Consider the following 24,472-nt stretch of genomic DNA (forward strand, 5'->3'; position numbering starts at 1 on the left):
AATAAACTATTCAAAATTTCTCCCAATTATTTAATACATGTTTGTAAGATGATATATCCTATATCCTGGATAATTATTTCGCTCAGAGTTCGCTAAGGGCAATGATACTGTTTAGATTCAAATGATGACTACGTTTCCTTCAGATTTCAGTAGGTATTCAACAATTATAATTTTTGCATACTTGCCAGATGCCTTCCCGACCTAATGTTATGTGTTTTTTCAACTGTTTCTCTTATCAAATGCCTTAAGTATTTACACGCTTACCAAAGCAAAAATATAAAGGAGACTTATATTTGTTGTACTTTGCCCAATGATAGATTACATATGTGCCCAAATCCGGTAGCTGGATTTCCCCAGAACCACTGCCAATATATATTGCAGGTGTCATTTGAACACAAGCTCTTGAACGATGTGCAAACTGCCAGCAGTGCCGGGTAGGTTTATATTTTTTATGTTTCTGATAAAGGGTCGAGAAAACTGTTACGAGGACTATAAAATTAGCCCAAACATATCAGGACTATAACTGACCGTGTTGACGTAAACTACGAAACTCGAACGACAGAAATAAGGCATTTATTTCATATGGTGAGTAAAGTAAAAAAAAATGCAGAAAATTTTGAAATTGTTGTAATATTAGCATAATGTTTCTTGTTTATTGTTTCTTAATGAACAATTCAGGACTATAATGGACGTAAAATTCTTGAAAAACAGAATTAGGGAATCCATTTCATATGGTGAGTAAAGAACAAAATGCAGAAAATGTTAAAATTGTAATATTAGCATAACGCAAAAATTACTGTTCCTGTAAAATAATGAACAATTCAAGACTATAATGGACTAAAAAATGTATAAGAATCTTGAACAACAGAATTATGGATTTTTTTCATATAGTAAAGAAACAAATGCAGAAAATGTTAAAATTGTAATACGGCTAAATAATAATTGTTTCTGTAAATTAATGAACAACTCAGGACTACTAACGTAAAATACATAAGAATCGTGAATAACAGAACTAATGGAATCTGTTTCATATGAAGTGTAAACAATAAAATGCAGACAATGTTAAAATTGTTGTAATACTAGCATAACGCAAAATGTATTGTTTCTGTAAATTAATGAACAACCCAGGACTTCTAACGTAAAATACACAAGAATCGTGAACGACAAAATTATGAATCTATTTCATGTGGTGAGTAAAGAATAAAACGCAGACAATGTTAAATTTGTTGTAATATTAGCATAACGCAAAATGTATTGTTTCTGTAAATTAATGAACAACTCAGGACTACTAACGTAAAATACGTAAGAATCGTGAACAACAGAATTATGTTGAGTAAAGAAACAAATGCAGAAAAAGTTAGAATTGTAATAATAGCATAACGCATAAATAATGGTTTCTGTAAATTAATGAGCAACTCAGGACTACTGATGTAAAATACACAAGAATCGAGAACGACAAAATTATTAATCTATTTCATATGGTGAGTAAAGAATAAAACGCAGACAATGTTAAATTTGTTGTAATATTAGCATAACGCAAAAAGTATTGTTTCTGTAAATTAATGAACAACTCAGGACTACTAACGTAAAATACGTAAGAATCGTGAACAACAGAATTATGGAATCTATTTTATATGGTGAGTAAAGAAACAAATGCAGAAAATTAAAAAAGTAATTGTATCATATATAACACACTGATTGTTTCTGTAATGAACAACCACGTCAGAACTATAATTGACATCAAATGCGTTGTAGTCTGTGACAAACAGAAATAGGGAATCTATTTTATAATGGTGAGTAAAATAAAATTTGAAAATTTGAATACTGTAATATTACCCGGTAATATTAGCATAAAACAGAAATGACTGATTGTAGTGAACAACCCTGCACTATAATTGACGTAAAATATGTAACGACAGAATTAATCTTAATATTCGTAAAAATATCAGCAGACGATTCTAAAATTGTCGTAATATTTATAGCATATAACACATAAAACTAATGTTTTCCCAATGAACAACATTCTCGTGACTAAAACTGCAACTACACAATAAAATTAATCAGAACTGTATTAAGCGTAACGTTATTTTAAACAAATTCAGTCATACCATATCCCTGGTCATACCCCTTCTGTTTATAATCAAAATCGGTGAACATATAAACAGCGTACACAATAAATTCAAAACAAGTGATGTCATGTTCAATCTGCAAGTAAGATGTACATTGTATATCACTACGCGACTATTGGCGTATTTTATACGATGTGTTGCAGTGAAGTACTCGATAGAATAAGGAACTATTCGGAAAATATGTCTAAAGGTAAGAAAATAATATCAAATTAGGACTTTTTAAACGTAATGTTCAAAACGATGTTTCGTTATCGTATTCGTATGTAAACAATTGATTTACCCCAGTAAACACCGATACGTCGGGCCTACGTTGGCAATAGGTTGGACATGGTGGGAACACGTCGGAGTCGCCCTTGCTTCTACGGAACGGCGTCGGGCCTACGGCAATGTAACGACGTCTTCTTCAGATAGTTGGAAGGACGTCGGGCCAACAACAGTCAGCCGGCGTCTTTCATGCATAGTCGGAAAAAAAGTCGGACCTACGGTCGAGTAACGACGTCTTTTATGGGTAGTCGGTAAAACGTTGGTCCAACGACAGTGAACCGTATAGGACGATCTTTATTTGCATAATTTAAATTGCAAAATTGGGTTAAAAATTTCTTTGCCTGGAATGGGGTAGGCCTATTAATTAATTCACAGCACCTCCCCCCTGGCAATTGAGCCTCAATTGCTCATCTTTAAACCTGTTCTGTACATTACCTGGTCGAAAGTGCTATACTAATAAATGTGTTGAACAATGTTAAAACTCACGTCATAATAATAATATCCTGTGTAAACAAAACAAAAAGATTTCTCCAAAAATAAATAGGCACATGCCTAGGCCTACTAGCAATATTATAATCTCGATTTTAGAGTTGAAATGATGACCCAGTCATAGGCTAGCTATTATCGTGACGACGTTTGTTTTGAAATGAGTAGGCAGCTCACAGGTGATGAGACTATACAAAACCGTTATAACATTTGAACTGATCTTAACCCCTGTTGCCCAGTGTTGGAAGTGAACTTTTGGCCTCCGTTGCCGTAAACATGTACAGCGAATGCACGCTAGTAGTAGAATTACATACATCAGTGCGTGGCAGTTGAAATTCAAATGGCACAAACAGGCACTATGCAGCATTCCTGCTACATTGATACATGTTCAAAATGAAAGCTGTTAATTTTACCACCTTGATATACGTTAATGCGTATTTCACAATGATATTCAGTATCATCCTGATATCACAATGTTCCCAATCAGATAAGATATAGTATCGATTGATAGAATAATAATTATGCTGCAGATATGAGCAATAAGGGGCCGTTCACAAACACTTGTAGGGGGGGGGGGGGGGGGGTGAATGCAAAAAAATTTCATCACGAAAATTTTTCGGGGCCCCTTTACAGACCTCAAAAATTTCAGGGCCCCCCTTTTTGACATGAAATTATGGGTCAACCCCATAGAAAAGCATATAAACTCAATTTTTCCAGGCCCCCTTAGGAGGGTCACAATTTTCAGCCCCCCCTTTTGCATCAGCCCCCTTACAAGTGTTAGTGATCGGTCCCAGGAAGGGCGTTACACCATAATACGATTTCTAACCCTCGCGTCTCTGGTAATAGTAATAGACCAATGAAATGGCCACTTGTGCATCACACGTCACTGACGTCACCACTGCGTTTATCAAATCAAATATGCCTCAACGTATTTCACTCGAACGTGGTGCACAGCGTATCAGTTACAGTAGTATTAATGCGCGTGTGACACGTGATATTTTGCCATTATTATCACTTGATATTTTTAAATTATTATATGTACAGAGCTGTAGTGAGGGGTGTGGGATGCACCCCACCCCCCATAATTTGCAAAAGTATACAAACAGTCTCAAAATTTTAGAATTTGCGAGCGTAGGGAGCCAATAATCGGATTTTAAAGCTTTTTAGGTCAAAAAAGGTTCAAAAGTCAACTTTTCACCAAAAATTGCCCCCCCCCCCCCTGGAAAAAGTCCACTTTTTTTCAAATTTTTATTCATTTGCATATTCATGTTTATACATGTCCCAACATACACCTAAATGGAATCTGCAAGATTTATAGTTTTTGTAGTAGGACAACGGAGCGATTTTGAACAGATGTCGTAATTACAGCATTAAATCCCCCGTAGGTCTGCACGTTCAACGGTCAATATAGCTGTTTTTGGTCAGTGTTGTGTTGTGTTTTGTTTGTTTATCTGTTTGTTTTGGGGTTTTTTTAATCCCACCATTTCGGCTTAAAATAGACATAAACCATTCCTAACAGTTGTCACTGATATTATTTCCTCCTTGTTTATGGTAAAAAAATGTTGGCGGAAATATATAGAACATGATGACTTTAAGTATTAGCTATAACAATACCTATAACTACAAACTATACTACTGCTATATTGATACATGAAGTATTCTCACAGCATCTGAGTTTGTTCTTTTGGTGGTTAAAGCTGTCCAGAAAGCATCTAAAGTGCCACGTCCTCAAACCATGCTCAAACACAGACGTAACAGACTACAGTTCCACCAATGTTGAATCCCACTTGTGTTGCATTTTAAATAAGATCAGCCCTGCTTTTAGTTTATAGTTTATCTTATGAAATGGTCTCTACTAATGGTCGCTATTCATGAAAAATCAAATGTTAAACTGTCTGAAAGCATGATACAACTACGTCTGGTACCTTACAGCAACAATAAGTTGAAGCATTTTTGTCTAATTTTCGCCAAAATTAAATTAAATGCACAGTGCACATTTTCAAGATTAGATTCTTGCAATTATATCAGACGTTTTGGATTCTCGCTGTCCCTACCTGGCTTGCATCAACAGGCATGTACTAAATATATTCATGATATTACCAATTCAGACTTTGTTTGAGTTAATATTATCATGAATGTTTGATACTTAATATTCAGTGTCTGTGTGTTAACTCGATAACTTTTGCTTGGTCAAATAAAATATATTAATTCACTTATATTATTGAATCAAACTTTGACAGTGCATGGAGTTTTGAAACAAATCAGTTATGCTCAAATGTTAAAGAGATTGTATTGTCTGAGGAATATTGACCTTGTTGTTTGCACCGACTGATTGTTGTTTACGTTTGAATATATGGCACTATGCTTTGTTTGCGGCATTATTGGCGGTTGCTACTCAACAGTATTTATTTGTTTGGCATAATCAGATAATAATTATGTATATATATAACAAATCAGTCAGTCGATCTCAAACAGGATTTTTTAGCGTACGGTGGCGGTGGGAAGTTTCGCCGCGTATTTTGATAAATTGGCCTGTAAGTTTTTCACTTCTTAGTAGTAGTAAGAGTATGAGCGGCGTGAGCCGCGAATATTCTTACAAACTAGTAGCACCCACCAAAATGCTCTTTTAAAGTAGGAATTTAAGTGTGCTCTTATAGCCAGTTGTCCTGGTCTCAAACTTGTCATCAACTCCGATATGTTTATCTATAAACCTGTCACCAACTCCAATTGCTTTACCTTTGACAGGAGTTGATCTACATGTCGGGACAAGGCAGATAAGTGGGTAATTTATTGCATGGGAGGGAGTAAGGTAGATGGTCATTGTATGTCTCTGGACTTGGTTTGACAGTTTCTTGTTGTGTGACAGCCTAGCGCCTGGATTCCTTCCTATACATTGATTTGTCATTTTTGCCTTGCATTCTTTTCTTCTTCCTTTTTTTCTTTCTTCATTATTTTCTTTCCTATCTTTCTTTCTTTCTTTCTTCCTTTCTTTCTTTCTTTCATCCTTCGTTTCTTTCTTTTTCTTTCTTTCTTTCTTTTTTTCTTTCCTTTCTTTCTTCTTTTCTTTCTTTCTTTCTTTCTTTCTTTCTTTCTTTCTTTCCTATCATCCTTCGTTATCTTTCTTTTTTTCTTTCTTTCTTTACTTCTTTCCTTTCTTTCTTTCTTTCTTTCCTTCTTTCATTCTTTCTTTTTTTCTTGAAATCCCCGGTTGAAATCCAAACTATTATTAAAAGTTTGTATCTTTTAACCAACTTCTTATTATGATGTTTCAAACATCAGTCAATTATGGTACATATCTGTTGTCACTACTACTAATTGATAGGCGGTCTCTTAACAAGAATGATCTGGTTTAGTTTTGTATGTGAGGTGAAGGTCAGAGTAGTTGTCTTTGCAAATCCAAAATAAGGGTATTGGTTTTACACCCACCTATGTTTACAACATCAATCTGTCTCAAAAATCTGTTATCGGCCAAGTATGTCAAATATCTGTTGTCACTTACTACTAATTGAAAGTGTTCTTCTATAGAAAGTTCTCTTTTAATAGTTCACAGTTCATATTGCATTGTACAATATGGGAAATTATAGCACTGCTGGAAAAGGGTACGGTGTGCTACTATATTGAATATTGCACAGTCGTTTTAATTCATTTTCATTTAGTATAGAGATATAGCACGGAAATTCCCGGGAATATATACGTAGTTTTTTATGTGTTATTTGATATGCCGGTGACATGGCAGTTAAAGCTTGAATGAATCCGGGCAACGGATGCAAACAATGTATACTGTCGGTACTGATTCCACAGCTGTTTGGCTATATATGAAAATCAATATTTCCGATTCCGACTGATTTTCCTTGATTACATTACATATTATGAACTTTCACCAGTTTTTGCCATTTTTAAACAAGGCAAAAACTAGTCCCACGCATGCCTATTATAGGTAGGTACATTGTAATTTGATTTCAGAAGTGGTATTTAAGTTGTCCAATTTTATTCAGGAACATGTCAGTGTATTGTGATACATGGAGATATAAAAATTGGTATACATGTTGGTTTAGAAATAAATACTACACTTCAATTTAGTTTAGGATAAATTTGTCATAATATTGTAATCATAATATTGTCAATGAATTTAAATATTTTGTTTATTATTTGGGCAGGCATGACATGACTATCATTTTAATAATAATAATAAATCGCCGGTATCCGTCGAGAGACGCTCATGGCGCTTTGAAAAAAAATCAACCAATACGTACAATAAAACAAACATATTATAACAATCATACACAAACAAGTTCATCGGTGTATAGTAATATGAATGGAGTCGATTAAAGGCAATTTGGAACCAATGTGTTTTTAAGTTCTTAGTAGAGCGAACTGAAAATGGCAGATTGTTCCAAATTTTTGCAGCTACAACAAGGAATGATCTGCTTCCCCACTGGTTTCTGGTAGCTGTTTCTGGGAGAAGTCGTTTTGTAGCAGAACGGAGGTTACGAGCTGGTGAATACAGTTCTACAAGTTCAGTTAAATATGCTGGAACTGATACATACATAATCTTGTAGACAAACAAGGCTACTTTGAATGTAATTCTTTGCTTAACTGGTAGCCAGTGCAGGTCATGTATAAAAACAGGTATAATGCTGATGCTGATGTAGTTTCGTGAATGTTACAAGTCTGGCAGCAATGTTTTGAATTTTCTGTAGTCTGTGCAATTGAGTCTTTGTAATGCCATGCAACAGAGAGTTGCCAATGTCTATCTTTGATGTTTGGCAACAGAGAGTTGCCAATGTCTATCTTTGATGTTTTTGTATAAATTACTAAATATCATGTTATTTTGTAAATATTCTGTAAAAATGTTGTAAATATCATTGTATGAGGGCCTGCTTGTAAAGCAGTGCTTGCCACTGAAGTAGTTTAAATCCCTCAGCAGTCTCCTTGTTTACAAGTTGTCAGCAGCTTGTTTTGGTTGCTTGTGGCGACTGTCAGCTATGAAAACTGCTTATTATATTCTAAACGCTACCCAGGCAGTATCTTTGTTTTGCTGATCTACTGAGAGGAAGGTTGCTTTTGGACCATAAGAGTTTGGGGTATTTTATTTAGTTTTACTATGTTCAACCTTCATAACATGAATAGCAACTGTTTCACCTTTTTGAAGACTGAACTAAAATAAAATCATGTGCATAGAATTTTCAAAGGAACAAGCAGTCCCATCATGTTCATCACACTTTTATCTCATTTGAGGTAACAACCCTGGGGTAAAAGTCTCAAAAGTATTGCTATCGTGATCCTTTGTTAGTTAATGAATGGAAGGATGCAGATTCCAAAGTTGCACTTAAACCCATCGAAATTGTTTGCAGCTCGGGTGCCTTGCCAATTTTGTTATTCATAACAAGTCATGCAGAGAATATCATGTTGCATTTGATTGAGTAGCTTTTTAGTGCAATTTTTGAATCCGCATCTGGTACCCGGCATCTTTTTCATTTAGCAATTTCAGAGAGTCACCACTCACTGCTTACTTTTGACACAAACGAGGTATAGAAATGTGCATATAATTGAGTTTCTATTTTGCAAATCTTACCATTTTACTAATAATTACCATAAAAAAGGGAATACTTTCTTTTTGCGATGCGTTAATGCTTAAAACGAAAATTGCCATATATCCCAAGTCATCATGCACATAATATAGCCATTTGATGAAAATAATACACAAGTATTTGTTTTTTCCATTTCAGTATCCACCAAGATGGGGCGATATGCATTCTCGTTATGCATGTGCAGGTTCTTCTAGGGAGTACGCTACATGTAGCACCAACTAAACCTCCTGCAGATGTAGAACATTTCGAGGAGCAAAAAACGGACACCATATATTCTCAGAAGATATTCGAGTATCTTATCTTTAAAAGTACCAGGAAAAAGTCTGTTGTGAACAGATTAATCTGTGGCGACATACCACTGCAGGATATAGTCGGATATCACAAAAGTGCATACAGTTGAAGAGATCTCAACACTACATCCAAGATGCCTGGATATAGACGTGAAATACTAGAGAATGAAAAGGACTTCAAGGAGAGGCTACTGTGCTGTGTATGTCAGCTACTCTTGAAGTTAGCTGTGCAAACTACATGTGGACATAGATGTTGTAAATCATGTGTGGAGGAAAAATTTGCAAGGTAAGACTCGTCCTTTTTTATCATCCATCAAAACAAACTTGAGATCTTGGCAAATGAAGAAAGCTCAAGACCGTCCTAGTATAAACTCTGGACAGTAAACTTTGACGCTTGACATAGGCCTATGTGTTTCCCCTGAATGTTATGAACAAAAGTGTAGGTTAGTATATAGCATGTAACACGCGCATGTGTTTATACATACTTGTGCATAGTATCCAAACCGCTGTGCGAGGTCTCAAAATGTAAGATGGAAAACACCCTATGAAAGGATCGGAACCTCACTAAAGAAATTCACATTTCAACTTACAAGTCCAACTGTATCGCCTCCTCAAAGAAGTAACTTCATCAGGTAGTCTCCAGGTGTTTTAAGCTTGCTTCTCTAAATGGTAGCTCATTCTCACAGCACATTCATGCTCTGTAGCATTCAAAATCTATGTTTATATAGCCAAAATCTATTAAAATGATTTTCAATTGTGAAACAGACCATGAAATAACTTAAGACCGAGTTATCTCATTTGGGATTTTGTTACTATTTTGATTTTGTATTTAGCATCGAGGCTGGAGGAGAAGTAAGATGCCCAGTCTGTCCTGTTGATGCAGAAGATGGAGTCTGGAATAAAGAACAGGTATGTTAGTCATGAAGAATATATGCATTTAGCAGGATGTCTCGGGTTTCTGTATAAGATAAATAAGACGTGGTATTGTTAGGCCTGAAGAATGTGCATAATACCTACTTTAATATTATGCTAATCAGCTGTATACGAGTTTGAATTGTTAATAGGATTTAGATTCAAAACGTTCTTTCTTTATTCTTTTTCTTCCTTTTTTTCTTTCCTGTTTCTCTAATTCTCTCTTTATTTTGTTTATCATTCTTTTTATATTGTAATGCTTATAAATGTCATATTAAATGTTAACAGGATTTCGATACAATACAATACAATACAAAGAGCATTTGCGCCATTTCCAAAAGGCTCAAATAGTGCTTACAAAATACCTTAATACTACAACTTAAACTACAATCGAAGGTGCATCTTAAAATACAAAGTACAATACCAATAAGAACATCTTAAGGGAGCAAATAAGTTTTAAGCGCTTTTTTGAATACATTTGTAGATGAAGATTGTCTAATATAGACAGGTAGCTTATTCCACTCTTTTGATGCAAAAACTGTGAAAACTGTGATGTTCAAATCTTGTTTAGTTCACATGACTTTAACTATTAACAAGGAATTCTCTAAACTTGGTATAATTCTCAACTTTTCTTTCTTTTCTTCCTATAGATATATCCAGATTTTAATGCTAGAAAAGAACTGAAACATCTAAAGGTGAAATGTCACAATGAGGGCTGCCCATGGAGAGGAACATTTCAACAATATACTGTGAGTACAAATACTGAGTCGGTTATTTGTTTTTATTGTGACCTCAAAAATGGAAGGAAGTAATTAAATTCTACAGGAAGTTTTGTGGAATAAAGTTCGAGATACATTTTGTGGATGAATGTAAACATGTTGGTTGGATTTTTTGATGAATGTGTATTTTTGTTTTGTAAGGGAGTGGTCCTTCAACTTGGAGAAGTCCCATAGTGAAGTTTTAAATCAATTAACTTTTGATCCCCGCAACCCACTGTAAAAAGACGATTTATGCACTTAATTAATCGATGCTGCATTTTTAGTGAAGTTGACACACTTTTACATTAAAAAGCCATTTGTGACCGTCCACGGCGAATGAGCCGTAAATTTCTCCCCCGGTCAATTTTGTTTTATTTCGTGTTTAAAAAATAAACAAAAAAAAAAAAAAAATGGTATATCATTTGACTTCAAACAATATCCAGAAGCGGAGTTATGGTTATTTAAACTTTGCTCCTTCAACAAAATTATAGCTTTTTTCGTTTCTATGTGTGTCTCTTTTTCCACATTGCTGGCAATAAATATCAAACAGTCATAATTGGCGGTCATTTCAAATCATCCCCAAGTCAACGAGGTTTAAGAAGGTTCTCTCATTGTTAATTGTTGGTTATGCATACCTATACAAAATACAATGCCTGGTAACCCACCACTTGAAAAGGATTTAGCAAAAGCAAACAAAGACCAGAGCTATTAAAAGTTCTATAGCCATCTAAGGTAGAAGCTTATTATCCACTTCAATAATAGGATTATTGATTGGTGTTGTGACTATCAAAATAAGACAGATGTCGCGCCAGCTTAAGTGACCGATGAATACGACCTTCGTACACATTTTACACCATAACTCAGAATACAATTTAGGGAATTTACGGCTCGTTTGTGCTGCCGGGTCACATTTGTGCATGTATGTGGGGCTTTTCAAGACCTATTCTATATAAAGTCTGCACAAAAAATAACGCAGCTGTTATAAATACGCCTATAGTTTTAGCACTAATAAATGTTTTCACAGTATTTCAACATAACAGGAAGGATGATTTATTTACGCGCATTTTGATATCTTATTTGTCTAATTTTGTTCAATAGTAACAACACAGCATTGTTTTGAAAGAAAAATACCCGAATTTAAAAGTTGCAGCTATTTGTATTGATTTGAAGTCAGCGCGAAGATAATGGAGGGCTTTACGTGCCATAATGTTTGTGTAATAACCATTGATCGCTGTAAACTGCAACTTTTAAATTCGGGTATTTTACTTTAAAAGCCCTACTGTGTTGTTAATTTTGAAACGACATTTGACAAATGGGGTATCAAAATGCGCGTAAATGAATCACCCTTGAATTGTGAAAACGATTATTAGTTCTTAAGGTTATACTAAACTTTGTAATGATCGATCCAGAATGAGACTGCATGTAGCCCCCTTTAAAATTATCTATTTCTGGAAATAAATATCGTAGAGAGAAAACGCAAACTACGTCTAAAAGCTGAAAGTGTACTGGTTATTATTATGCTTGAATTTTCCACTTGGCTCAAAAAGAAATGTACTTTTCAAACATTTCAATTTTTTTTCAATATCCGGAGCATCAAGATTTTTGGGAACACGGCCATAATTTCTCAGTGGAAGTGGCGATTTTGTTGGGAACTACGACGCACATTACAAACAAGTCAATAAAAGAATGTGCATATTCATTCTTGATATTGCTTGTCTCGATTTGTTTTAGTAAGCTTACATGTTTGCCGAATTTGAAGTAAAATGGCCTCCACTTGTATGTCGTTTTGTAACCAGTAATAACAATTCCGTGCACGATTTCATAGACAAAATTCTGACCTACATTATTTCTATAAACCCTCTTCTATATGCAGGTGCTATTTAAATTTTTATTTCGATAGCAGAAAATTGAGATATTTGCTATTTTTCCGACTCGCTGCTGTCAAATTGTCTAGTTTCGCGATAAAAGATACAGCGAAATCAATTTTTTTAGAACCATTTCACCTCGTTTCGGCTCGTGCTTTGAAGTACAAACTTCAAAATTGATATAGTGATTCTATATTTCAAGCTGCGTCATACTGTGTTTTTCTTACCTCTGATTGTCGCTGCTCAAGGCCAAAATTCGAAATTTTTTGGACAAAAGTGACACTCTCATTTTTTTTAAACACGCTGTTTACGTATACGACGGGCTCTATTTGCCCGATAAAGTGGTGTTGCCGAGTTTGGATTTTAAAATATTTAGGTATTTTCTAGCTTAAAATCTAGCGCCAATGAACCTGGTGCATGGGAGGGGAAAATGTGGGGGGGGGTAGTTAGGGCGCGAAAAAAATGTGCACATTCATGCTTGCTGCGCTTGCAACAGGTTTAAGGTATGGGTATGGAAATTGGGGATCCCAAAAATTGGCATATAGGCCTAGGCCTATGCAAAGGGGTGGGGCACAGTTTTGGCAGGCCAGGGAGGGGCCACAAAATTTGGCAGTCCAGGGGGTGCGGACAAGCGATTTTTGGCTGGCCGAGACGGAGGCAAGCGATTTTTAGCGAGTCGCTTGGAAATTTTGGCTTATAATTAGTAGGCTAATACCGGTAGGCCTACTGATTGCACAGCCTTTCGAGAAAGCAATTTTTGGCAAGCCGGGGCCGGGGGAGTGAATAAATTTTGGCATGTCGAAAGGGAGGAAGAATGACTTTACCTAGCACACATTAAAGGGGCATTTCGTGATCCACAACCTCATACAACCCCATAGGCCTACGTCCTTTCTCACAAGTTAAGATTTTTATACCACTCATCCCGCTCTGGCCACATGTTTAGGCATTTTCACGCAGATCAATTCGTTAAGCAATGGAAAATATTGCCAAATTTGAATTTCGTTTTAAAAGCCTACTCCACATTAAAAAAACCCACTAATTTTGGGGGATTAAAAAAGTTCTGTAAAATGAAACAAAAGGCTGCCTCAATCCTAATTAGGGCCTATTCATTTAAGGCCAGGCCTTCATTTCTGAAAATAGCGGGAGCTCAGTTAGTCACTGTACTCAGGAGCTTGACAAGGAGCTCAATTATATAATATCAATATTAAACCATAGGAGCAGCTCAATAAATGCCATTGGTAAAATTATTAGGCCTACGATATTTTATTTGACTGTGATCCTATATACACTGTATATACCTTTAAAATTTCTAAAATTGGTGGAATTGAACAAGCTCTAAATTTCTCATACGTCCAGCATAACCAAGGGCAACTGGGGGTGGGGGGGAAAGCCCCCTAGCTATGGCCATACCCGTAGTGGCGGAACCAGAATTTTTTCGCGGGGCATGGGGGAAGTGAATTTGAGACGGGCACTTGGAAATCATCATTTTGCACTAAATTGCCGCAAAAGTGGAAAATTACATAATTGTGGGGATTTTGCCTAAAAACTGGGTGGGAAAGAAAAAATATTGGTGGAAATACTGCCCCCCCTAGCGGCGCCACTGCATATCCATCCATGATGCTAGAATGACGGAAGTTCTGGCGCTGCGGAAATTCAATTTCAATATCACGAGTTTTTATTAGGTTTTTTACCAAGGGAAGGCGATAGGTGTAGGATTTTGCTGATATACCAGGCAACCCGAGAAAGGAACTGAGGTGTGGCTAAATAAGGGAGTGTTCATTATAAATATTTTCCATTATCATACTTTCGACGCCGAGAGCATAATTATTTGAAGCGTACATTGAAAGAGAAACGCACATGTCTCTGATTAGCTCGGGGATTAGCTACTGCGCGCTGCGTGCTGGCCTGTTGTTGTCCCGGGTTGTTGTCGAGTGGAAATGGGAAATTTATGAATGAACTTCCGCAACTTTGCAACATCATCACGCAGCGGCGTAGCTGGGATTTTTGAGGGCCCAAATCCACCAAATTTCCCACTGGGGCAGGGGCCCAAATAGACAATTTTGCCAGGCTTATTGATAATAATCGTATATGGTAGGCCTATTGAGCTGTATTGCATATCGTTTGGATTCCCCATCTCTCTGCCCCTCCTCTCACCCTCTCTTTTTTCCCTCTCCCCCCCCCTCTTTCCCTCTTTTTTTCCTTGCACTAGGGGGGGGGCCCAAATAGGCAATTTTGCAATTGCCCCCCCCCGGCAGCTACGCTACTGTCATCACGGTAGACATACGCGGTAGCCTACAACTACAAGAAAGGTTTACAGACAAATATAGGCCTAGGTCTAGTAGGCCTATCAAAATGTTATATTTTATATTTTCTGGTGGACTCGCGGCGTCTATCATGTCATGGAGGTCCCGGCGCTGGGTTGGGGGGGGTCTCAAGGCATTTTGGTATGCCTACCCATGCTTGATTCCGGAGGTTTTTAGCAGGCCCGACCATTTTTTTTATAACTTCACCTCGGGCGGGTCTCTTCAAAACATTTGTACCGCGGGGATCAAAGTCACCCACATTTGGCCTAATTTGACGCTTTTATAAGGGCACTTTTGCCAAAATGCGCCCAAAAGTTGGTCTTCGCTGTAAACCCACCCATCATAGTTGAAAAGGTAGGCCTACTCCAAAACTGTGGCACATCCACGAACCCGAGGGAGAGACCTCCGCGGGTAAAAACACACCTCTAGCGGGACCAGATTTATAATTTAAAATAGGCCTACATTTTGGAAGCCAGTCATCACGACAAAACGGGCCATGGTAGTGTTAATGGTATTAACACTTTGATTTTAGGCTTAAATGATGAGTGTAGGCCTATAAATTGCAAATTTGCACACACACCGGGGGAACCTTCTCAAGTTGGTTTGGGTAAGGATGTGAGGCTGTGACTCCGAAAAACTACGGTACGATTTTAAACCAAATTTGAATAAAACAGACCCAAAATTGTATCAACTTTTGGACTGAAAGTTTTCGCAAATTTTACTTTTTCGAGAAAATCATTGAAAAATACCATTCTTAAACCTAATTTTCAAGACACTGAGGGTCAATAAAATCATGGCTAAAAATGCAACAGAGTCTAAACTAAATGGCTGAAAATGCACCCCAAATCTGCCGCACATCCCCACGACACCGTATTTCACCTTATAGATTTGGAAAATTGTCGCAATAAAATAGGCCCGAACTTATCCCAAATTATCCCCGAAAAAATTTTTTGCAGGTGAGGTTGAGTCTTATTATTTTTATTCTCAGAGAGGAAAGGGGTTGATATTTTTAGCAGGGTACAGTTTGTCTTGTTTTTGTTTTGTTTTTTGACGTTGAAGTTCCAGATTCTTTTTTTCATATATTATTATTCATTTATTATTTATACCCTGTACGTGGGGAAAAAGACACACGACAGCTACAGAGAAGCCACGAAAAAACTCCTGTGAAGTGCATGAAAATGCCCCGAAAATGTGCCAACCGAAACACCCGAACAGGAAGATAAAATAAAAAAACAAAACCAAAAACCCAGGAAATTTCCCGAAATAAGTTTCAAATTCTTTGTCCCCCACTAAAATATATTATGAACACTCCCTTATGAAGTCTGCCCTCTTCCGGCTATTCTGGTAGTAGGCGTTGACAATTACTTTCATATTTTTGAAGCATGTTTGAACCCGATTTGTTCTCTATTCACATTTTTAACGTTGCAAGTAACATTTCAAGACCTATATTTGTGACAGGTATTTAATTATCTTGCTAGAGATGTGCCTAAAGTTGAAATTCAATATTTCGGATCGCAAAGATCGAGAGATATAAAGTTGCTGAATATCAGTTTAACACCATGGATCATATGGGCGTCTTATATGAACGATTATGATAGCTAAGCAAAATGGCTGGGATACAGGTTGTATAAATACTACATGAATATTCATGAACTATACAGATTCCATTCTTCTCTAATAATAAAGATGTCAATCACTCTCCTAGACGACAGTTGCTTGGCGCTTGTAAACAAATCGAATAATAGTGCTTGACAAGAGCTAAAAAAATAGGCTAAAAACACATTTTCACACATTTTTTTCCGGATTTTTTTATTTCACATGATAAGTAGACATATTTTCTTACGTATAAGGTAATAATATATTTTTTCTGGAGGTAAAGCCCTTCAACACTTTGTTTAACCTTAAGCTATAGGCGTATTTATAACAGCTGCGTTACTTTTTGTGCAGACTTTATAATAAGGAATGGTTGGTAATTTAAGGTATTTTACAATCATATCGATTTTTCCATTTCGAGATAGTGAACAAAAACGTATATAGCCCTTTGTTGCTCTAACACCAGAGTCCCCCTGCGTTACATACACAAACTCTGTGGAAGGTATGCAGATGGCCCTTGGCCCTTTGTTGCACTAAACAAAATGCTCATTTTGTTAACAGTAATCTTGATCTTGAAATCCATTAATTTAATACACAAATTTCAATGCAGATAACCCGTTGTATCCAGAACATTGCCAGTGTTCTCAGAATTATTTTGACCCAAAGCCATTATCGCGGATAACCCTTTGTTGCACTAAACACTCTATATACAGTATATAGCTAAGCTTCACAGACCACCTATTGGTCTGTAACTGCAAATTTTGTCCTGCATATATGATTGACACCTAATGTTGTAAGTTAAATTATATTTCCAATGAAAATAAGTCCAGCTGAAAAGGTCATACAAGTAATCATACCTTTTGTACTACACACCTGTGTATAATCCATTACAGGAACATGAGTTACTATGTGCCCTTGAGCCAATGAAGTGTGCAAAACCAGGATGTGGAAAGGTTTTGCGACGAGGTGATCTTCCATATCATTTGGAGAACGATTGCCCTATGCGGATTGTGAGGTGTCATAACTGTGGGGAGCAACAGCAATACAAACAACTGAAGGTGGGTTTGATTATATTATAAAACAAACTGTTGATTATAATTCTGAGGACATTGGTTTATCGCTTTATACCACAAAGGCCCATTTAGTGATCCCATCGAAAGTGTAGAAAATTAGAATTGGGTATAAAGTGCTCAAAACTGTAGGATAAGTCATTAAACTTGTCATTAGGCATTTTTTAAATTAAAATTTGGCAAAAACATAGACACCCGCAGTATTGGGCTATTTCAGAAAATAGATGAACACCCCCTATAGAGGAGTTTGGATTTCCAAACTTTTTGTCCAGTCGTGATTGTTGGAAATCCAGACTTTTAATGGGGTACTACACCCCTCAATAAGTTTGTGTCTATTTTTGCATTTTTCTCAAAAACTAATAACACAGTGGTAACAAAAGTTATGTATATTATAGGGGCAAAGAATCCAATTACTACACTGGCATTTTAGTGACCCAAGACAAGCGGCTTGTTATTTATGATAAGAAATAAGGTGCCGCTAGGATGTACCTCATTTCTTATCATATATACGGAACCGCTTGTCTTGAGTCACTGAAATTTCAGTGTAGTAATTGGTATCCTTGCCCCAATAATCTACATAACTTTTGTTACCAGTGTATTATTATTTTTTGAGAAAAATGCCAAAATATTCACAAATTTACCACAGGGGTGTAGTACCCCTTAAAGTGTCCAAAGGCGAAAGATTCAGCAGAAAAATAGTCCAAAGTCAGATTTGAGAGCTCATTTTAGACATGTCTGTGATTTTTCCTTCATTTAATTGGATTTCCAAGCTTTTTCAAGCGACATGGACAATGATTCCAGTCGTTTTCAGAAAGCAGACTTGGAAATCCAGACATGTCTTTGATTAAGAAGTTACTCTTCTATAGGGGGTGTGCATTTTTTTTCTGGAATAGCCCATTGACAATGTTGAAGTTCAAATACATGTAGCTAATTTCTCTACTTAAGGTGGAGATATTACAGGCTTTCGGCTTAATCTGGTTTGGAATATGCAGAGTAAGCAATCACTGATACTGGGGAAAAGAAATATGGCTTGTATTTTAGTCACGATATCTTGCTTAGCTTAGCTCTTGAAGAGTAACACTCATATCATTTCTTAACCCTTGACAGTTGGATATCTTCAATTGGAACATAAGGACTATGGAATTGCATTACCATATCTTAATATGCTCCCTTAGAATTCATCTGACTAAGAATTAAGTTTTGTTAAAAGTTATGTAGGCAAACATACTTTGAAAGTAATGAGCACATTGAAATAAAACGAGAGAAGGAAGCTGTTTTCATACTTCAGAAACTTTGTTTCATACGATGATACGATGGTCACAATATATATTTGTTTCTGTTGTTGCAGACGCATAACAATGTGTGTCCCAAAGCAAGCAAAACATGTGGTGATTGTAAAAAGAAGATGACAAGAGAATCGGTGAGTAAAAATATTTCAAAGGAGTCAAATAAACCTTTAACTTGTTTAAAATCGTCTCAACGAAAATAAAACCTCATTATTTGGTCATTTTAACCTAAGAAACAATCTATCAGCGCTTCGCGCGCATTTCTTCCACTTTTGTACCATATATCACCAGTTTAGCTTCAATATGCCAAAAAATTTCGTGCGCTTCGCGCGTATTTGTACTAAAAACTTCTTTTGTCACCAAAAGGTGCTATACTTCAAGATAATTTTTCCAACCCCATCCCCCAATGTCAAAAAAATTAACACTGTTCCGGGGACACATTTCAAGCAGATCCCACTATACCTCAGACCCCCCCCATGTCGTCCAGCGCGACGAGGGTGCCGCGCTTTCAAAGCCAAACAGCATGAACGATGCCTGCCCTCTCATTTATTATGTTTGCCCCCGCTTGCCCCCTCAAATGGAAATGTATAGTTGCGACACTGAATTGAAATGAAAGATAATAATGTTCTGGCTGTGAGTGATATTGCGAAACAAAGTCAGAATATTTTACCTGCGAGTGATATTGCGAAATGCAAGGTCACAGCCCATGTTCTGGATGTGAGCGATCACGGTGAGCGATATTACAAAAGGTAAAGCCCACAGACTAGTGTTTTCGCTGTGAGCAATGCCGTTGAGAGATATTGCGAAATACAAGCACACAATGGGCCGCACTACCTGCTTTTATGGGAGACTGTTGTACAGTCCTGTATTCACTATTTATAAATAGCTATTTATATATCACCATGGGGTACATGGGCGCAGCCATTACACAACATCGTATCACCAAAGAGTATCTAGATAAGTATTCACTCCATACAAATGAATAGGAAAACAAGATGTCGGTATTCATGAATTTTCACAAAAATTATATGGGCCAAAAATCTGAAGATTGGGGGATTCTGTAACTTATGTTATGAGAAACTGATTTTAGAGAAAAGTTACCGAAAGCGTTTTAAAATTTACCGAGCGCCATTCATTTTATAATGGTTTTTATTCGGTAAAACACCCCAAATTTTGAGCGACTAGTTGCTGAAGTCAACCGACTTACCATTGAAAAGTACAGGAAGACCACCCACTGTGCTAGAGGTCAACTCTCCAGACATACAGGCGCCCAGCCAAAATGGCAACCTCCATTTCTCTCTATCCAGAATTTATATATTGCTATTTATAAATAGTGAATACAGGACTGTTGTAGCTGCGAGTGATATTGCGAAATGCAAGCTCACAGTTATATGAATGGTTTTTTTTTATTGGTAACGAGTGCAAGTTGATGAGCGAGTATATGCGTGATGTGAGAGATTTGGGTTGGATGGGGGTGTGTGTGTGTGGGGGGATGGTGTGGGGATGTGGGGGAGTCTTAGTGGAAATGAGGATATGGGAGTGTGCGGCAGACTCATTGTGCATTTTCAGGGGTTTTTTTAGTTTAGATTCGGGGTTAATCGGAAGTGATGAGACTGGACGGTGTCCGGAAGCAGATATATTTTGGAATTCTATAATTATTGAATTGCACAACAACGCCCAGACATGAAACGTGATGTAATAAGTGAATAAATAATGATTAGTGTAGCTTTTCTGGTGAAGTACTTCATTTCATCATTTCATCATATTATACGATGTTTGTAAAAGCTTTTTTATATTGTATTTATTTAATGGATGAATTTGATGAAATAAAACTGAACTGAACTGAACTGAACTGATGCCCATAACTTGTATGTATACAATACTTAATAATAACAACTTGTACATAATTTTAATAACTCGATTCATCGTTGATTGCTTTTGTTTTTGTTTCAGTTATCACGACACCAAGATTTTGAAGCTGGGGATTGTCCACACAGAAAGCAGAAATGTCCATACAGTGTATATGGATGTGATGAGCAGGTAAATTAGCGACGTTAATAATATGATACCACTAAATTATAGTTCTGTACATGTTTCCTTTGCCCCTAACATTTTTATTAAACCCAAAATAATAGTGAAAGCCAAAAATGCCTTGCATTAATTTTCCCCAGGCTCTTAAATATTACATGCATGGCCCCTAATATAAGACAATATCAGTGATGTCAGGACTGGATATCTTGCTAGATAATAAAGACATTATCAGTCGTAATTGAGTGCGCAATTTGGGTATTGTATTTCTTTAAGGACATCAAATGAAGGATGCCTTGCATGTGTTTACAAGTACTTTTGCTATTTTAGCTCATATGTGAGTTAAAATCTTCATTTTTGCAATTTGGAGTTCACAATTTACCCCCTTCTGTACATTTTGTATTTTGTTTTGCATAGATCTTAGGTGAGGGCATGTACCAACACCTTCAAACACAAGCTGTCTATCACGTGGAACTTCAAAATAGAAAATATGAGCAACTGGTAGAAAAAATCCAAGGATTACTAAACAATGAACCTGGAAACCCATCAGGACAAGTTTTATCATCATCATCACCACCAAAAATTGGAAGACTTACTATCGATGGAGGGGGAGAGTATACATCTGTCAGTAATGGCTGGGAGGGGGCTGCTGGAGGAGCGCCGTCTGAAGCAAGTTACATGCAGATGTCTAATACACCTTACTCTACATTTTCAGATGATGAAATTAATAGGCTAAGAATTATTTTTCAAAAAACCTTTATAACAAAAAGTGAGAGTACCATAGAAAATAAGTCCAAAAAATCAAATAACTCTCCTACGGCAGGTAGGTCCCTGTATCAAACACTGGAGAAAAAGTTGAAAGATACGGAGATTATGGTAAATCAGAAACTGCAAGAATTGGAACAGATGAAGACACTTTATGCTGTTTTAGATAAAAGAAATGAAACCTTCCAGGAGGTTGTGGCTGTTTTAAACAACCAGTTGGAAGCAGTGGGAGAAAAAGTAAGTGCTCTCGAAAGACAGAATCGTCATCTTCAAGATACAATTGAACAACAAGAAAGACAACTTCATGCCCATGACCAAATGTTAACTGTAAAAAATGTTGCTCTTGCAGAACAAGATCTCAGAATCCAATCTCTGGAAGCCGCATCTTTTAATGGGATTCTTGTTTGGAAAATAACTGAGTATGCACGACGACATCGCGAAGCAGTGAGTGGCAAAACAACTTCTTTTTATTCATCACCATTTTACACCAGTTACCATGGATACAAAATGTGCGCCCGCATATATCTCAATGGGGATGGCATGGGCAAAGGCACTCACTTGTCACTGTTCTTTGTTGTCATGAAAGGTCAATATGATAACATCCTTCGCTGGCCATTCAGACAGAAGGTGACCTTCATGATGGTAGACCAAGGCAACAGGGAGCATGTTGTTGATGCTTTTAGACCAGACCCAACATCATCATCTTTTAAGAAACCAATCCATGAAATGAACATTGCAAGTGGGTGTCCTTTGTTTGTGGCGCTCAACCTTCTTGAGAATGGCAACTTTGCTTATGTCAAAGACGACTGCCTCTTTGTGAAAGTCATTGTCGATGTGTCAGATTTAGAAAGAATCTGAAGATGATTGTTACGATTAAATGACACTTTTAGCCGCTGACATAAGTTGACACAATATAATATTAGTTCCAAATACATATTTTTATAAGAAATATGAAAATGCTAGGACCAACGTATTATTCACATGCTATACTTGCAATTCAATGTGGCTATATGCACACATTTCAGTGGGGAAGCAAGGCAATAGCCAGTTCCATTTATTTTAAGTCATTAACTTCATTCGTTTTGGTTATAATTAATGCCAGGTTTGTTACATTTTAATGAAGAATGAGTCCGATGAACTGTTTTTAAAACCTTTGTAAATAGCTTCGGATTGCTTCGAATTGATGCTCACAAATTCATTTAGTTAGAGCAAGGAAGAAGCAAAAGATATATCTTCAGCAACAACATGTGCAATCAATCTCCTGCTGCTTATTCTAGTATTCCATTTTTGTGAAAGGGCAGACTTGCCACAGTTGTATTGGACCAAAGTTGTGGTGATGACCACTTGGGGGGGGGGGTAGTTTTTCTCATGTAGATCAATGTTTTGTCAATGGAGACGACAAACACATAACCTAATAGTATGGATGTCCACTGTCAACACGTTTTCTGCTAGAACAGTAATGTTCCCTCTCATTGAATGTGAGCAATCACCCATTCTCCCATATTCTCTATGCCCCGGGGGAGGCACTCCCTATCTAAAATTGCAGGGATGTGCCTCGGCCATGTTAAAAGTAGGGGGCATTCAGGTCAAATGTACAATTACAAAATATGGGGTCATTCAGTACACAAATGGGGTCATTCGGTATGAAACTTTGAAAAAGGATGGTCATTGGGGTAACAAAAAGTAAAATGGGAGTCATTGAGTACATGATTGCCAAAAGAGTATCATTAAGTACACATAAATAAGTGCCAAACTGCGTAAAAACAACTTAGCCACCTTGGAAATGTGAAAAATCTCATTATTTCTGGAGGAAAACACAAATACCACCTAAATTTGGGAATTAAAAGGGGGTCATTGGGTATAAAAAAAAAAAAAAAAAAGGGGTCATTGAGTACATGAATTTTTTTAAAGGGGGTCATTGGGTAATAGGTAGGACCATAACACAAAAAAGGGGGTCATTGGGTACAAGCCGGTTTAAAAAGGGGGCTATCCCGAGGCACATGATGCATATCTGTCATGGAAGTCCCCCCCCCCCCGGGGCTCTATGCAAACACAGCTCCATGCTCTAAGTGCCATAGCTGATGATTGGAGCACAGTTACATGTTGTTGTCAAATTTAGACTTAAAACATGGTGTTTAAGAAATTCCTCACTCTAACAGAAAACATTACGCAACCTCTTTCCTGATTAGTCAGTAAATAGAGAGGACCTTCCTTTATCAAGGGATCAACTTTTTTAAAGAAAAATTTAATTAATGAGATGAGAACTACAACAGATTAAAGTGACACCATTCTGTGTATCAGGTGTTGAAACGCAATCGAATTTGGATTGATTCAGACAAGCAAACTTAGTCATAAAATTTAACTATGTTTGAAGACAAAATGTGCAGGATGTTAAGAAATTAAAAATAATGTTTTTAAAAGCCTTCCAAAACCCATCTCAAATTATGCACCTCTGACCACCATGTCCATTTTAGATATGCTACCCATCATGGCTTCCATGCATATACAGTATATTGCTCAATGTAGCAAAGATAACAATGTTTAAGACTGCCGTTATTCATTTGAAATAATGCACTTATTGTTTAGCTCCTCCATAGAGATATTTTCCATGACAGTCATCTAGGATCATATGCTTAGGGTTCCACCAAACAAACCATGGGTTTTGAGATCTTATATTTTTTGTTGTATGTCAACAAAATTGCTTAAATTTTCAGGATGATCTTATTTCATGTTGTTATAAACAAATATAATGTTCCAGATACCGCTAGTTAATAAATAAATTAAGAAAAAGTACCTTAAAGTTGCGCCTTTTGTTATTATTAGTTTTAGGACTAGCCCTATATAAACCGTGACACTCGAAAGGCCATATCTCTGGAATGACACGTCCGATTAAGATTATTTAAATGCCAAAATGTTTCTTTCATCAATTCCCGGCCAATAATTTAGGTCTGAATCAATTTAAAAGTATTTCAATTTTTAGTGGACATGCCTACTAATAGTTTGGTGGTTAATGGTTATACAATCTTAGCAAAAATGGTTCCAGTTGCAACCAACCAACCAACCAAAGTTTTAAGGGTGTATGTAGAACCTTAAATTTTACGGAGAACGAAAAAGGTTTTGCAAAGGCCAAAA

The 24,472-nt window shown here is 36.7% G+C and overlaps 1 protein-coding gene across 2 annotated transcripts; it reads left to right on the forward strand.

Annotated features, from left to right (window-relative positions):
- The first annotated feature begins 396 nt into the window (after window positions 1–396).
- Window positions 397–23,185, forward strand: LOC140138683 (TNF receptor-associated factor 2-like). Of its 2 annotated transcripts, none has more exons than XM_072160428.1 (8): window positions 397–434; window positions 8,609–9,046; window positions 9,594–9,669; window positions 10,323–10,421; window positions 17,085–17,249; window positions 18,610–18,681; window positions 20,501–20,587; window positions 20,993–23,185. In XM_072160428.1, the coding sequence occupies exons 2-8, from the start codon at window positions 8,895–8,897 to the stop codon at window positions 22,196–22,198; spliced, it is 1,857 nt and encodes a 618-aa protein (XP_072016529.1). In that variant the 5' UTR covers window positions 397–434; window positions 8,609–8,894; the 3' UTR covers window positions 22,199–23,185. The 2 variants fall into 2 exon arrangements, with proteins under 2 accessions (XP_072016529.1, XP_072016530.1); XM_072160429.1 differs by lacking the exon at window positions 397–434 and adding an exon at window positions 457–585.
- The last annotated feature ends 1,287 nt before the right edge of the window (window positions 23,186–24,472 follow it).

Source organism: Amphiura filiformis, chromosome 18, assembly GCF_039555335.1.
Source record: "Amphiura filiformis chromosome 18, Afil_fr2py, whole genome shotgun sequence".
In the NCBI taxonomy this organism is placed as follows: Eukaryota; Metazoa; Echinodermata; class Ophiuroidea; order Amphilepidida; family Amphiuridae; genus Amphiura; species Amphiura filiformis.